The 15,374-nt window shown below is 45.2% G+C and overlaps 5 protein-coding genes across 6 annotated transcripts; 3 read left to right on the top strand and 2 right to left on the bottom strand.

The window, feature by feature from the left end:
- Positions 1-815: 815 nt before the first annotated feature.
- On the top strand, positions 816-6,221 carry LOC108088434 (transcription factor kayak). Its single transcript, XM_017186205.2, is given in 4 exon segments — positions 816-2,915; positions 3,455-3,776; positions 3,847-4,034; positions 4,036-6,221. Coding segments are annotated over 4 exon segments (2,295 nt in total). The 5' UTR covers positions 816-2,165; the 3' UTR covers positions 5,071-6,221.
- Positions 6,222-6,692: 471 nt separating this feature from the next.
- On the top strand, positions 6,693-7,928 carry LOC108088527 (D-beta-hydroxybutyrate dehydrogenase, mitochondrial). Its single transcript, XM_017186370.1, has 2 exons — positions 6,693-6,855; positions 6,919-7,928. The coding sequence occupies exons 1-2, from the start codon at positions 6,740-6,742 to the stop codon at positions 7,808-7,810; spliced, it is 1,008 nt and encodes a 335-aa protein (XP_017041859.1). The 5' UTR covers positions 6,693-6,739; the 3' UTR covers positions 7,811-7,928.
- On the bottom strand, positions 7,808-11,604 carry LOC108088526. The gene is made up of 8 exons (XM_017186369.2): positions 11,379-11,604; positions 11,177-11,269; positions 10,364-10,957; positions 9,961-10,299; positions 9,684-9,890; positions 9,070-9,617; positions 8,931-9,006; positions 7,808-8,870 (listed from the first exon to the last, which is right to left on the bottom strand). The coding sequence occupies exons 1-8, from the start codon at positions 11,538-11,540 to the stop codon at positions 7,959-7,961; spliced, it is 2,931 nt and encodes a 976-aa protein (XP_017041858.1). The 5' UTR covers positions 11,541-11,604; the 3' UTR covers positions 7,808-7,958.
- A 414-nt stretch (positions 11,605-12,018) lies between these two features.
- Positions 12,019-14,000, top strand: LOC108088400 (caspase). The gene has a single exon (XM_017186154.2). The coding sequence runs from the start codon at positions 12,266-12,268 to the stop codon at positions 13,277-13,279; it is 1,014 nt and encodes a 337-aa protein (XP_017041643.1). The 5' UTR covers positions 12,019-12,265; the 3' UTR covers positions 13,280-14,000.
- A 123-nt stretch (positions 14,001-14,123) lies between these two features.
- LOC108088402 (electron transfer flavoprotein subunit beta) lies at positions 14,124-15,369 on the bottom strand. Of its 2 annotated transcripts, XM_017186157.1 has the most exons (4): positions 15,298-15,369; positions 15,181-15,234; positions 14,318-15,049; positions 14,124-14,257 (listed from the first exon to the last, which is right to left on the bottom strand). In XM_017186157.1, exons 2-3 carry the CDS (start codon positions 15,229-15,231, stop codon positions 14,339-14,341), a joined length of 762 nt encoding a protein of 253 aa, XP_017041646.1. In that variant the 5' UTR covers positions 15,232-15,234; positions 15,298-15,369; the 3' UTR covers positions 14,124-14,257; positions 14,318-14,338. The 2 variants fall into 2 exon arrangements, with proteins under 2 accessions (XP_017041646.1, XP_017041645.1); XM_017186156.1 differs by having other exon boundaries at positions 14,124-15,049.
- Between the last annotated feature and the right edge of the window lie 5 nt (positions 15,370-15,374).

Raw genomic sequence — 15,374 nt, forward strand, 5'->3', positions numbered from 1 at the left:
TTTTTATTATCGGTTAAAGATATAAAAGTAAATCAATAATTATTATTATAAAGAAAACATTGCATTTTGTTCATCAGTTAAATATTATTTAGTAGCTAAGGCTACAAATTCCTTTTAAAATACTGATCCTAATTAAGCTTTAATTATACATTTAATTAAATATAAAAATGTCATCTATTTTTTTCTGTGCACGCAATACACAGACGTAGCTTTTTAGCCCACAACAAAAGCCAGCAATTAGCGTATTGGCCAACTTGCTGGCGACGGAAATAAACACTCTTGGCGAGACAGGGGGTCTGAAAAGTTAGTTAATGTTAATGTCCCGAACGCACACACCTGTTCTCTGGTGGACATCTGTCAGATGGGACTGGGTGTGCACTATTAATATAAAACCCACTATATATATATGTATAATCGGAACCACAACTTCTGGCAAACGATTTCGCCGAAATATTGAGTTGTTGTGGCCTTTAATTTATGGGCGAATGAAAGGCATTTCGATGGAAGGAAAGAGCTGCTGTAAATCGGCAAATCGGAACTAACCCACACGCGAGCAGATGCATATATATATAGTACCCCATGCCGCACTATATGTGTGTTTCTTTTTGGTTTTTTTTTTTTTTTTTTGCTATAAAAGTATGGCGAGCGTGGTCGTCGTGTGGGCAGCCGCTCAATTAAGAGCAGGCAGCGTTTAAAATTATTTGATTTTCCCAGTGGTTGTCTTCTAATTTGAGCAAACAGCTCGCGGCTAAAGGCACACACCCAAAAGACAGCTCTCCGGGTTCTCTAGATACCATATGTACGTACATATATCCCCAGCGATCTCTCGATTCAAGATCGTTGCCAATTTCGCTCGCCGGACTCGGATTCGGATTCAGTCGCAAACGAACAACGAACCATCGAAGTTTAGAAAATATCTAACAATTAAAAGCGATCGCGCGCGCGCTTTTTCTCGAATCTCGAAAATCTCGAACAACGAAACGAAAATAAATTTGGAAAATTGCAATTGTCGTTTTGTTTTTAGCGCGCGTGCATTGCCAAAACGAATCACAAACAGAATAAGAAACACAAACAACAAACAACAGCAACCACAACGAATTTAGCCAGGAGTAAAAAATATATAGACGCGGGAAAGGAGGAACGCGAAAAACGACGCACATTTCTCAGTTGCATGCCGCGTGGATCGAAGCATATATATTTAATTATATGTGTATATAGCTAAACTTAGAAGTAAAAGCGAACAAGGGGAGGCATAGCTTTGAGAGGCGTTGCCCGTGGCCAAGGAAAACCCAAATGAGAAATGAGAGATACGCATGAAAATTAATGCAGCAGCAAATTAATTGAACTAGCTCAAGGCTCAAGCCCTCAGCCACTCCCCCTCAGTCTTCCACCGCCCCCCCGCACCCCTCGCTCTCTGGCCACAAATCTGTATAATTATATAATCCAATTTGTGTTTTATTTTTCGCGGCCCTCGGCAGAGCAGTGAACTGAACTGAACTGAACGCGGGACACGTGTCATTAGATTTTAAGCCTCGCACACTTACGATATATTGCGTTGATTATGAGCGCTTTCGCCGATCGGAGTATACATTTCAATCCTTTGCGAAATCAGCGAACGCTTATCGTTAAGCGCCTGAGACCGCCGGAGAGCGAAGACTTCAAGAACTGAGCAACCGAACAACGAATATATACGAACTCTGCTCGCGGCTAAGAACAAAAAAACGAACCTTATTTAAAAAGCCAACGCAGAAATACAACGAAATATAAAAAAGCATTAATACAAAACCAAAAACGAACGAATTTTCAAGCAACAATAACAACACTGCGACAACAACAACAACAATACAAACATCCGATAAACCGGAAACATAAAGACAAAAAAGGATCATCACATTGTTAGGGAACTTTTGCAGAGAAGAGAATTCTCAAATTGTACATACAAATATATAATATTTATGCTAGAACTTAGAACTGTTTTTGTTGATTTTGAATATATACAACTCATATATATATCATTGTTGTCCCAATTTGTTGTGTTAGCTTAGCTAGGCTTAACCCATAACGAATACTAGTCAGCCGCCCAACTGTGCGTATACGCAACACCGCTGCGTATACTTAATATTTAAGAGTAGATAGCTAAGAATAGGCCAAAAACCAACGAACAGATGATGAAAAATCTCAACGGTAGGGCGCACAATGCGTGCTACCATCCCTATTACCACCAATCGCTGCACTTTGCACAGCAGCAACACCAGCAGCATCAGCAGCAGCAACATCAACAGCTGCAACAGCAACATCACCAGCTGCAGCAGCAACACCATCAGCTGCAGCAGCAACAGCAACATCAGCAGCAGCCCCAGCAGCAATTGTTACGTCATCAGCAACGGCAACTGCCCACGCAAACTGCCTACCAGCAACACCAACAACAACAACATCAGGAGCAACAGCAGCAACAACAACAACTAAGGCAATCGTTTGCCCACAATGGTTTTCCACTGCGCAGCAGCAACAGCAATAGCAGCAACAATTATGGTCATGTTGCTGGTAGTAGCGCCTACGCCGGCAACAGCAACAATGCGGCTGCCATGGCCGCCGTGTGCCAAATGCAGAATTTTTTTAGTCAGCAGCAACCGCAGGAGTACAACAATGGCTTGCCTATTAATTATTATCAGCAACAACAACTGCAGCAGCAGCAGCAACTGCAACTGCAACAACAGCCACCGCAGCAGCAGCAACAACAACAACAGCCAATGACGGCTACAACTACAGCAGCAACATGCAATGCCACAGCAGCGACAACAACGTCAGCGACAACAACAACAGCAACCTCAACGAACAACGACAATGGCGATAATTTTGCAATGGACGCCAGTGAAATCGCCACTTTTCTCGCCAACGAGCTTTTCCTACAGCAGGTACCAACCGAATATCGATGATTAAATTCGCCTGGCGTTATATCGAAATTGGGCGCGAAACAATTGGCAAACGGTGTGCGTACTTATTCATCGCCCAAAATAGAACCAATGCGGAACAACAAAGGGGTGGGCAATATAAACAAAGTGATGGATTGGGTCCTCTCTTCTTCGCTTCGCTTCACTCTTTTTTTGCGAAAGAATCACGTCCCTAATTCCTAGAAATGTACGGATAAGCAAAAGGTCTTACAGTCTTAACAATTGCTTTTGATGTTTAGTGGAGAACGAAATCACCGATTTATTTGTTACTTAGCGGGTTAGCTTAAGTGTTGCATTTAAGCGAGGCCAACACTGCGTATGCGTGATTTAGACAGCCATTCTTTTTGTTGATGTGTGATTTAGACAGCCATTCTTTTTGGGTTGTGCCTAACATTTTTTAGATAATGTAGATTTATGCTGCGACAATTGAAATAGATTTTTATTATATTTGGTTAGAAAATGCAATTGTAACTAATTTATTTTATATTTATTCTTACTTGCAGCTCGGCAACTTTGAGACCGTTCAGAGTGTTCTTACGCTGACGACGCCCACGTTGACGCCGACCACAACGCGCAGCATCGAGGACTCGTTCTACCAGCTGATCACGGATGCGCCCCGAGGATCTGCGAGATTTGTGGTGCCCTCGGTGCTGCCGAACGCTGCGGGCGGCAATGAGGCCAATGGCAGTGAGCTACCCACGATTCCCAACCAGCAGCAGCCCTTCGATGTCAGCTTGGTGGCTGCCAGCGAATCCGACGACTCCAATGGCACGTTTCAGTACAACGAAGGGCAGATGAACGAGGAGCAGGACACAACCGATACTTGTAAGGATATACTCTTGATACTAACTATATTTTGGGTTTGCTAACTGAATTGTTTTCTTTGAACCCGTAGCAAGTGCCCATACGGACAGCACCTCTTACCAAAATGGCCACATAATGGGCGGCAGTGCGAACGGCGGCGGTGCGAACAACTTCACCAATGTCCTGGCGGCCGTCAATTCCGCCCGCGGATCCTCGACGGCGGGCATCAGCAGCAACGCGAATACCTCAAACAGTGCCACGCCCGCCGCGCGACGTGGAGGGCGGCCGGCGGCCGAATCGATCCACCAACATGACGCCGGAGGAGGAGCAGAAGCGAGCGGTGCGCCGGGAGCGAAACAAGCAGGCAGCGGCTCGTTGCCGCAAGCGGCGCGTGGACCAGACCAACGAGCTGACCGAGGAGGTGGAGCAGCTGGAGAAGAAGGGCCTGAACCTGCGCAAGGAGATCGACGAGCTGACGAAGAGCAAGAACCAGCTGGAGTACCTGCTGAAGGCCCACAATCCCACCTGCCAGAAGATCCGCAACGATCTGCTGAGCGTGACCACCTGCAATGGTCTGATTGCTCCGGCCGGACTCTTGAGTGCCGGCAGCTGTGGCAGCGGATCGAGCAGCCACCACAACCACAACAGCAACGACAGCAGCAACGGCACGATCACCGGACTGGACGCCACGCTCAACTCCACCGGACGCAGCCATTCGCCATTGGATCTCAAGTCGGAGGCGAACATCGCCAGCCTGCTGATGAACATCAAGGACGAGCCGCTGGACGGCGGACTGGACTCCGGTTCGAGCCTGGACCAGGACGGTCCGACGCCAAACAAGCGCTTCGCCTTGCCGCCCATGTCCACGATGCCGCACGTCCACATGTCCACGCTGATGACGCCCACCGGTGCCTCGTCGGGATCGCTGCAGACGCCGATCACGAGCACGGCGCCCAGTGGCTTTGGCTCTGCCTTTCCGGTGGTCTCCAACGGGAGCAGCCTGAACAGCCCCACGCTTAATGCGCTGAACAAGGTGCCCAAGGAGCGGCCCAACACACTGGCCTTCCAGCGGCCGCTCAGCCAGAACATGCAGCTCAGTCTGGCCAAGTCGGGTGGGTCGGGACCCACGCAGATCCAGGGCGTGCCCATCCAGACACCGTCGACGGGCACCTTCAACTTCGACTCCCTGATGGACGGCGGCACCGGGCTGACCCCAGTGTCGGGTCCCCTGGTGCCCAACAGCTCCTCGACAAACAAGCATCCGCTGGAGCTGCCCACGCCCACCGCCGAGCCATCGAAGCTGGTCAGCTTATAACCGGACAGGATTTGGTGGGACAGGGCCGGCGGATAGGAGGGGGGAAGGGCCCACCAGCTGGGGGGTCGAGTCAGGACTAAGTTAAGTTTTATATAATTGAAACGTAGCGATTATATTTACACTTGATAAGAAGAAAAACAAAACAGAAAGAACGAAACCAACAAAACATTTTCGCTAGTTTGTAGGAGAGAGACGTTTTCATTTTTTGTAATCGCAGCGAATATTCTATTTCGTTTCGTTAAGTCTAATGTTTTTTGTATTATTATCTTTATTATGGTTAATTTATGATTTTTGCTATGTCTTTTACATACGCCGAGCTACATATGTTATGTACTTGTATTTTGTGCAATTTTCAAACCTTTTCATTGCGTGTTATATATTTTCAAAAAATATACAAATGCGAACGATCGACGATGCATGCATTGATTGCCTGGAAAATGATAAGGATTTAAGGGAGTGTAGATTTGAAGGATGCGTTGTGATATTTATTATAAAACGAATACAAAAGATACCAGATAAAAAAAAAAGAAACAAAAGTAGAAAGAGAAAACAGGAGCAGTAAACAAAAGCGTGTAATGAAAGGAACTAAGCCGGTTTTAAAATTGTACATTTAAACGAATCGCGTAAATATATTATATAATAAATTCAGCATACAAACTAAATACAATGCCTTGAGAGAGAATTAAGAAATGCAAACACTTTATATAAATATATGTATATGTATATGTATGTTTAAACCTAAACAATAATCGCGTTAAAGCAAGTTTTATATTGAGCAAAAGCAAATGTGAAATGAGATAAATATACTTATTGTACTCTGTAAGCTGCATTAGAAAACCCAAATATATTTTTACTAAACGCAACAAATGCGCTATTTTCAAATACCATTTATAAGAAATGACAAAGCAAAGCAATTATTTAATATGTAATTATGTATTATGTATACCCAATTACGATCTAAACGAAAGCTGATCAGGTAAAACAAAAACTCTCGCCAGTCTCCACAGTAAATTCTCTGAATATTCAAAATTATCAACTTATCCAAAACCAAAACCGATCGATAGTAAACTAAATGCACTTATAAGGGCAGAAAAACACCAAAATTGACAAAAATGAAATAAAATAAAATAAAAATACCGAAAAACCTAAAACAAAATTGTGGATTTATTTTTAGTTTTGGTGATATAATATAAAAGAGGCACCAGCACAGATCACTTGACTTGCAAATATTCCGGCTTATCGTCAGGTAAGCCGAGCAGGTAAATTAGGGTGGACCAAATAGGACGATCGCTTCCAAACATAGAAATATATATGATGGCTTAAAGATAAATATTGGAAATAGCGTTTTTTATGCTTTCTTTTCAAGAATTTTTCTAAATCTAAATCTAAAATCTAACTTTCTAAATCTCTTACACAGTTAAACCTTACTATTTTCATTAGAGTTAGTTTATTTCCATAAAACCTACTGTGGAATAATTCAAGAACCAGCCCAAAAGGCAGGTAAAAGCGACAGTGTTCTTCCGTTTTTCCACAGATAATGGTTACATATGTGTACACACAATGTATATATTCATTTTCGGGTTTGCCTTGCTTTGCATTTTTTCGGATCTGTTGTTTTCGGTGCATCCACGAATCGGATCTTTGTTTCAGTAACTCGAAAACTGGCGATATGAGCGGTAGTCAATTTTTTCGTGCCCTGGGACGAACTTTGGGATTGGGTAGAAAACAGCTGAAGGTCGACAGCCGACATGTGGTGATCATCACGGGCTGCGACTCGGGATTGGGGTAAGGTAACTGAACTTGGAGCAAGTGCAAGCTACTAACTGGATGATCTTTGCTTCTCGATAGTCATTCACTGGCCGTATATTGCCATGACTTGCTCCGGATGACAGTGGTTTCCTGCTGTCATAATCTCAAATCCGAGGGAGCAAAATTGCTGCAGGCCTTAAACTCCTGTAAAGATGGCCAGGCTAGGATGCACACCTTGGAACTGGATCTTTTGGAGCCCGACTCCATTCGCCGCGTGCATCAGCAGCTCAAGGATATATTGGCCAAAGATACAAGCTATAGGTTAACGGCGCTTATCAACAACGCGGGAGTAATGTGCTTTGGGGAATTCGAGTGGCAGATACCCGAGCAGATCGATAACCAAATCAACTGCAATCTGCTGGGCACCATGAGATTGACCCGGGAATTGCTGCCTCTACTCCGCCAGCAGCGGGGCAGGATCATCAACGTGACCAGTCACTGTGGATTGCGGGCTCTTCCAGCTCTGGGTCCTTATGCCGCCTCCAAAGCAGCTCTTCGCTTTTGGACGGATGCCCTGCGGGTGGAACTGCAACAGTACGGCATGGAGGTGGTAAACTTCATACCAGGTTCCTTTGTTCTCGATAGCAACATAGCAGCCAGGCAGCAGCAACATGCCCAGAAGATGAGGGAAGCCTTCAGCCAGGAGCAACATGCTCTGTACGACACCTACTTCGAGGCCTTCAATAGTTACCTAAAAGTTCTCAGTGGATTCAAGCCACCAAACCGACTAAAGAACGACTCGCTGCTGGCCAAGTTCAAGGATGCCTTGACCAGCTCACAACCTTTGGACTTGTACATCGAGGAACCGCGTCGATATTGCCTCTACCGTTGGCTCTTTGCGATCTGTCCCACTCCTTTGGTGGATTGGCTCACCCTGCGCTTCTGCGCCATGCCCACATTCGAGTCCACAAAAAGACAGAATCAGATGTAGGATAATACGTAGTCTATACAATTAAAATATACAATTGTAGCACATTGCAATACTTGGCTAAGGGCTGTGGCAAATAAATCGAGCTGAATCCTGGGAATGGAAAGCGACGAAACAAAAACGATCACAGAATGCAACTGGGTGGCGGTGTTTAGTAGCCAGTGCTGCGGCACCGCTCGAATACCGCATCGTTGAGCAGCTGGAACCACTCGCTGGCGTAGGTGGAGTCCTCCGCCGCCCGGAAAAGCTCGAGCTTTTCCTGCGCCGGCAGGCAGGAGCAGAGATAATAACTGATGGCAGTCTCCGTGAGCTCGGCGTGGTAGTTCTTCAGCGCCCACTCGAGCAGGCGCAGGCAGTTGTGGGAGTCTAGGAACTGAATGAGTCGCTGCTGCAGTGCGGCCTCCATCTCGGGTATAATGTACACCCGCGACATCTCGAAGGCCTGCAGCAGGGCGGGGTAATCCGGTTCCGTCAGGTGTCGTTCCTGGCACACGATTAAATGCAGAAAGTAGCGGAGGCCACTGGCCGTGTAGTCGTGCAGCTGAATCTCGCCATGATGACCCTCGCGGAAATCACTGTTGAGCATCTTGTTGAACACCTCGCTGGTTTCGCACAGCAGCTCCTTGTTGAAGCCAATGGTCAGGGTGGAATCCTCCTCGCCGCTGACCAAAAATCTCATGTCGCAGTTGTCGTGGAGTGGACCAGATTCACTGAGCTTCTTGCTGCAAATCCCAGCCGTGCTTTCTGTAGGCTCAGCTTCTGGTAAACTAATGCCTAAGGTATATCGAGCCATCGAAGTCACTGCATCCACAGCTTCGTCCGCATAGTGATCGTCGCTCTTTTTGCGGAGCATAAGATCAAACAGCAGGTTCAATGCGTTGCCATCGTACAGGAACTGGTAGAGCAGACGATGGCTCTTTACGATGTAGGCCACCGAAATGGCGGCTCTCTGCTGGGCCTTCATATCGTCGCAACGCAGCAATCGCACCAGCTCCTCCTTGCCATAATTCGATTCTCCCACGTTGGTAAGCGTCTCCAAAAAGGCGAAGCCATCTTTGCGCATCTGGAAGAATTAAGGGTTTACTCAAGAATTTGCACTGTATAAAAATTAATAGTATTTTACCTCCTCCACTTTGGTGAGTTGATAAAGCTGATGAACCACACCATGCTTGATGATCTGCGCAAAGAACTGGCTCTCACTGAAAAGTTTAATAGTCATCATTGAGATACATTAATTTCTTTAGTAGCCAAACTAAACTTACAGTAGTATATTGGTCAGGGCATTTGCGAAATTATTATTAGCCCCGAACAAGTTGATGGCTCTTATAAGCGTATCCAGCGTCTCCGGCTTTCCCAGCTCCACACGCTTGTTCACCATTAGCGTGATGCGGTAAATCAGATTTTCTATTATATCGATGGTGTCGCCTGCTTGATTTCGGAACTGAGCTAGTCTGGGTGGCACATCCGAGCTGAGTTCCTCGAGATCTTCTTTGTCAGACAGTGGGTCATCTATGGGTTCGCTGCCCTCTTCAATTAGCTTCAGTATATCGAGAACACTTGAGGCCTGGGCGCGATTGGCGGCTATGCGGCGATCCCTGCTATCCCCATTGCTATTGTTTGTGCTATCATCCTCATCTTCGTCGTCATCACTGCACGCCGGTGAGTAGTTGTCGTCGTCATCATTTGTCAGCAGTTCTTTGCAGACCGGCGACATGCTGCGCGAACTGCAGGGACTGGTGGTGCGATAAGATCTTGGCGAACTGCTCGGCGAGTCAAAGTCCGAACCTAAAGTTTCGTGGGTCTTTGAAAACTTTTATAAAAAAAAGAAAAAAAAGTTATTAGCTGGGATTGCAAATGTGTTGGTTTTAATAAGTACCTTGCTTAGCGTTTCTGGTGTTGTGGGATCCGTGAGTTTCCTCTTTTTGCCACCTTGCAATCTCTCTTCCCGGCGCCGTTTATGATGCTCATCGTCACTGGTCAGATAATCGTTCAATTCCCGAACCAACATGGGCACGAGACCCTCATAAAGCAAAAGCTCCATGCTTAAGTTGTCATATTGAAAGTTGTTGAGAATGTGAAATAGCTGTTGATTGAATAAAATCGCTATTAGTTTTGTTCTTCATTTATGATATATAAGTATAAATAAATCTCACCGATGATCGCTCGCTTTGTGAGTTTGAATCCCTAATCATGGCAACCAGTTTGCGGAGAGCTCCACACCTTCTAATCTTCGAGCGACTGCAGGCATCCGTAGAAAGGGTTAATATAATGTTTATGCAATGCCGACTCTCGCTTTCGTTCAGTGGTTTTGCCATGTTGACGGCCATAAGCATCTCGCAGGCAGCCACAATGGCATCCGCCGTGCTCAGCATGTAGAAGGCGCAGGGATCCTTGCAGAAGTTTGAAAGGATTTTTAAAGCTGATGAGCGCTGCTCGCCGTCCTCTTTCACAAAGCAGACAATCGAGGCCAGCGAAGTATTGCGGGAAATAGACTATTAAAGAAAGGATTAGGTATTAAAAAAAATCTTTAAATTTTATGAAACTAAAAGGACTTACCTCCCAAGCTTTCATGCCAATCTGCTGGGCTGAGATCAAAACCAGACACTTTAATATCTCAAGAGCTAACTCAACGGCTGTCTCATTTTCCTTGGGCAGTGCATAGTCGCAGTTCCGAGTGGAGTTCTTGAGCATCTGATAGTCGAAGATGTCGCTCCTTACTCCCTCCAAATTGCGGGCAACTTCCTCGAAATACTTTTCACGGTGTTGATTTCGCTTTAAGCCAATCAGCGTTGACACCTCGATGTCCGGAACCGGCTCTTTGGGAGCCTCATCGTTCTTCATAACGGCCAGGAAAATGCGCATCAGCTGCTGGAATCCATTGGCAATAAGGAAATGCTTGAGGAACTGGCTGCTGGCCAACAGGAAGCGGCACACCCGGAACGCCATGATGCGTGTTTGCACCGCACTGGTGGACTCAATGATGTGGCAGATGGCCGGGGCAATGGCCGCGTAGTGAACGTTGAGATACTGGGAGGCCTTCTTGCTTTTGGCCAGGTTACCCAGCATTCGACAGGCGCGACATTGGATCACAGGATTGGGAATGGTCTTCAGAATGGTCACAAGCGGCGGAATCACTTTGCATTCAACGGCCTGTAAATACAATATAATGTTTAAATACGGTTTCAAAAACAATTAGAGTATTTTTTAGGAATGTAAAAAACTGAAAAAATTTAGTTTTCATTAAAAACGATTAATATTTTTTTTTTTAATTATTAAAATGGATTAAACAAAACAAACAATTAAGTTTGTAAGTTAAAACCTTATAAAAAATTTAGAAAACCATTTTTTTTAGTATTTTAAATTTTTTACCTCAATGCAGGCCTGTTCGTCGGTGCAGCAGTTTCCCAATATACTCAAGACCACTTCCATTATCTTTTCATTTAGCTTGGTGATAAGGCGAACCTGGAAAATGAATTAAGTTATCATTCAAAAATCGATTTGAATCACGATCCTGTGTTGTGCAAGGCAATGGCTGCCAAACAGCAATGATTGATGTGACTCCAAAACCTACCATGATGTGAACGCCCCCAGCAGTGCGAAATAAAACAATGCCATTTTTGTCCTTCACCAGATCGGTGCGCAGCTTCACCAGGCATTTGTAAATGACTGTTCGGTCCGTGGAGGTCTTCAGCACATCCAGCATGCTCTCCACATGCTCTGGTGTCCAGAACATTGGCAATTTTCTTAATTTTTAAACAAAAATGGAACAATTCAACAATTTTAACAGTTGCTCTCAAACCTTAATGATAGTGTGGCCGCGCAGGTAACGGTATTTTCCGGTATTTTTCAGTAAATGTAGGTATTTTTTGAAAATCTAGCTCCGGTTTTACTTGAACAGAACAAAGGACGAAAACCTTAATTTTCCTGAAAATAATGACGGTACACTGCGAGAAACTTTTTAATAATCCTTATTTAATTTAAAGCTCAGTTAATCAAATTTCCTAATTCTTTTCAGCTTTTGTGGCACTGAGCTTAAAAGTCAAGAGCTGCTTATAAACTTTGATGAGAACTTGTCAAAAATAGATTGCGGGCCTTGCAAGTTTAAGAAGTGTTTATGTTAAGTTTGTTTATGTTATCGTATCAATATGAATTCCTTTGTTTACTTTTCCGTTTCGTGACACGACATAAGAGTATCATCCCCAATTCAGGCGCTATGTCGGATTTTTTAACTGCTCACCACGGTCATACCGATTTTAAGAATAAAGCAAAAGCCACAGAATTACCTGGCTGCAATTAGTTAACCACTAGTTGTCTTTGTTGCACGTAAACACGGACTTTCCCCAGAATTAAAAAAATTAGCCAAAGTCGTGCAGTTGTAATTTCTAAGAATCTTTAAAAACCAGTTTCGAAGTGTTTGTGACTCATCAGTTTTCGCAGGCTCAAGGAGATAATTTCGTCATGGACGCCACAAACAATGGAGAATCGGGCGATCAGGTTGGCATAAGGGTGGAAAATACCGAGAATCCCAATGATCACACCGATGCTCTAGGCTCCGTTGGAGGATCAGGAAGCAGCGGACTGGCCACAGGATCATCACATCTTTATGGGACTGGAGCTATTGGGCAGTTGGCCAATGGTTACAGTTCTCCCTCAGCAAGCTACCGCAAAAATGTGGCAAAAATGGTCACCGATCGACATGCTGCCGAGTATAACATGCGACATAAGAACCGTGGAATGGCCCTGATTTTTAACCATGAGCACTTTGAGGTACCCACCTTGAAATCCAGGGCAGGAACTAACGTAGATTGTGAGAATCTCACTCGAGTGCTCAAGCAGCTAGACTTCGAGGTCACGGTTTACAAGGACTGTCGTTACAAGGACATTCTAAGGACAATAGAGTATGCAGCTTCGCAGAATCACGGTGACAGTGATTGTATTCTGGTAGCCATCTTATCGCACGGAGAGATGGGATACATTTATGCCAAGGACACGCAGTACAAGCTGGAGAACATCTGGAGCTTTTTCACCGCCAACCACTGCCCTTCTTTGGCCGGAAAACCCAAGCTCTTCTTCATCCAGGCCTGCCAGGGAGATCGATTGGACGGTGGAGTGACCATGCAGCGAAGCCAGACGGAAACCGATGGCGACTCCTCAATGAGTTACAAGATTCCCGTGCATGCCGACTTCCTGATAGCCTACTCCACGGTTCCAGGATTCTATTCGTGGCGCAACACCACCCGCGGAAGCTGGTTCATGCAGAGCCTGTGCGCCGAATTGGCAGCTAATGGAAAACGTTTAGACATTTTGACCCTGCTCACCTTCGTCTGCCAACGGGTGGCCGTCGACTTTGAGTCCTGCACCCCGGACACACCGGAGATGCACCAGCAAAAGCAGATCCCCTGCATAACCACCATGTTAACGCGCATTTTGCGTTTCAGCGATAAGCAGTTGGCTCCAGCTGGACGGGTTTGATGGCTAGTGGAGTGGTTTGTTCGCTGGCTGCGGCGAGGTGTGTGATAAAGAAGGAAAGGGGTGGTACTCTTAATCGAGTCGCAATTAAGATAAAACTACATTGGCTATCGGCCCTAGCTGCATATTTTTATAAAACACTTTTATACTCTGGCCAAATGCTTGCTTCTACTGTCCATTTATTTCACTTAAGCGCAATGTATTTTTCAATTGTCATTTTTTCTTGTCGCGTTTACCCGTCTTTATTTATATTAGGGTGTGTAGATTTATTAATAAAAAAAACCTGAGAGGCATAAATTTGCATTTAAACTATGGCCATATCAAAAAATTAAACCATTAGTATTTTAGGACAAAAATGTTGTGAAAATATCGATCTCGAAGTTCAAAATTAATATTTGAATCTTATTAAGGACAAAATTCTTTGCATTTACCCAGCAAATAAATTTCGCCTCTTTAGTTCTTCTTCAGGAATGTCGAACCACCCTTATCTATAAACAGACTACTCTCTTTTTTTAAATGTTTATACACATAAATATCTTTATATATTAAGCATGTGTGTCATGATCGTCCAAAACAAATCCAAACGATTTTAGCTTGTAGTTGAGAATTTTATGAACAACATGTACTATCTCTTTATACAATTTGTACTCTTATATAATACACATTAGCAAATGTTTTCCTTTCAAGTTTTCCGCTAATAAAAACGATCGAAAACAATGGAAAATCAATGACCATTGGGTGTTGACCTCGTCGCCTGTTTTTGGGCGTCAAGTTGAGCCAGATTTCCTGAAAAGGTAGCGGGAGAGACAAAAAATAGACGAGACGAGTCGTTGGCTGACCCTGTTTGTACGATTTCAGAGCTTACAATCACTTTATTCTTAGAGCTGGACACAACGAAAATAAATTCCAATTTAGATTTCACTTAAAGCACACGGGGGATGGGTAGAATTTTAAAGCCTGTCAGCAGATCCGACTCTGAGGCTGGATAAATGCACGTTTCTGATAACTTCAACTAATTAAAAACGTAGAATTTGCGCTCACAATTTGCCAGTTGAGGAACATCTAGATGTGGCCGCCCTCCTTCAGCTTGGCAACCAGTGCATCCACATCAGCGACGGTGGCTCCGGCCTGGCGCACAGGCGGATCTTCCACGGAGATGACCTCGATGTGGGGAGAAGTGTCCACGCCCAGATCCTTGGCTGTGACCTTCTTCAGCGGCTTCTTCTTGGCCTTCATGATGTTGGGCAGCGTGGCGTAGCGAGGAGTGTTCAACCGAAGATCGGCACTGAGCACAGCCGGCGTTTTGGTTTTGATTGTCTCCAGACCGCCATCGATCTCACGAGTGATGGTCAGACCGGCGTCAGTCTTCTCGATCTTGTTGCAGAAAGTGCCCTGCGGCCAGTCGAGGACGGCGGCGGTCATCTGGGCCGTTTGGTTCGCGTCATCGTCGATGGCCTGCTTGCCAAGGATCACCAAATCGGCCTTCTCGTCCAGCGCGAGTTTAGCCAGGATTTTGGACACGTGGATGGGCTGCAGCAGCTCGTACTCGGCGGCTGGGATCTCCACATGGACACCACGGTCGGCACCCATAGCCAGGGCGGTGCGGATGACCTCCTGGGACTGGGCAGGACCCACTGACACGGCGATCACCTCCTCGGCCAGCTTCTTCTCCTTCAGCTTGACCGCCTCCTCTACTGCGATCTCGTCGAAGGGGTTCATCGAGTGCTTCACGCCCTGAGTGACTACACCAGTTTTGTCGGGCTTGACGCGAACCTGGACATTGGGAGAAAGGTTGAAATTACTTTAATTAAGTGATTAATTAAAGCGATTACGCAAAACGGAGCGCAACAAGTGATAAAAAAAAGTGGGAAATAATATGTGCAACAGGCTGATTTTTGGCTAACCTTGACGGCGTAGTCAATCACACGCTTAACTCCAACCAAAACACGCGCCATTTTCTGCAAGTAATTGTTAAATATTTAATAAATTGTTGAATTTTTTTATAAAATTCAGGAACTTACCTCTTCAAGATGGAAATGAACTGATTTGTTAGCGACGGGGGAGCGGGTGGTCCAAAGGTCTAGTTGGCCGCATCGTT

The sequence above is a fragment of the Drosophila ficusphila genome, unplaced genomic scaffold (genome assembly GCF_018152265.1).
Source record: "Drosophila ficusphila isolate 14025-0441.05 unplaced genomic scaffold, ASM1815226v1 contig_791, whole genome shotgun sequence".
Lineage (NCBI taxonomy): Eukaryota > Metazoa > Arthropoda > Insecta > Diptera > Drosophilidae > Drosophila > Drosophila ficusphila.

Bases quoted from the DNA above. Each gene is read 5' to 3' on its own strand.
- LOC108088527 (XM_017186370.1), top strand. From the start codon at position 6,740: ATGAGCGGTAGTCAATTTTTTCGTGCCCTGGGACGAACTTTGGGATTG. The intron at 6,856-6,918 runs GTAAGGTAACTG...GCTTCTCGATAG, and splicing joins GGCTGCGACTCGGGATTGGG to TCATTCACTGGCCGTATATT.
- LOC108088526 (XM_017186369.2), bottom strand. From the start codon at position 11,540: ATGTTCTGGACACCAGAGCATGTGGAGAGCATGCTGGATGTGCTGAAG. The intron at 9,618-9,683 runs GTACTTATTAAA...TTTTTATAAAAG, and splicing joins CACCAGAAACGCTAAGCAAG to TTTTCAAAGACCCACGAAAC. The intron at 8,871-8,930 runs GTAAAATACTAT...TAATTCTTCCAG, and splicing joins AACTCACCAAAGTGGAGGAG to ATGCGCAAAGATGGCTTCGC.
- LOC108088400 (XM_017186154.2), top strand. From the start codon at position 12,266: ATGGACGCCACAAACAATGGAGAATCGGGCGATCAGGTTGGCATAAGG.
- LOC108088402 (XM_017186157.1), bottom strand. From the start codon at position 15,231: ATGGCGCGTGTTTTGGTTGGAGTTAAGCGTGTGATTGACTACGCCGTC. The intron at 15,050-15,180 runs GTTAGCCAAAAA...CCCAATGTCCAG, and splicing joins TGATTGACTACGCCGTCAAG to GTTCGCGTCAAGCCCGACAA.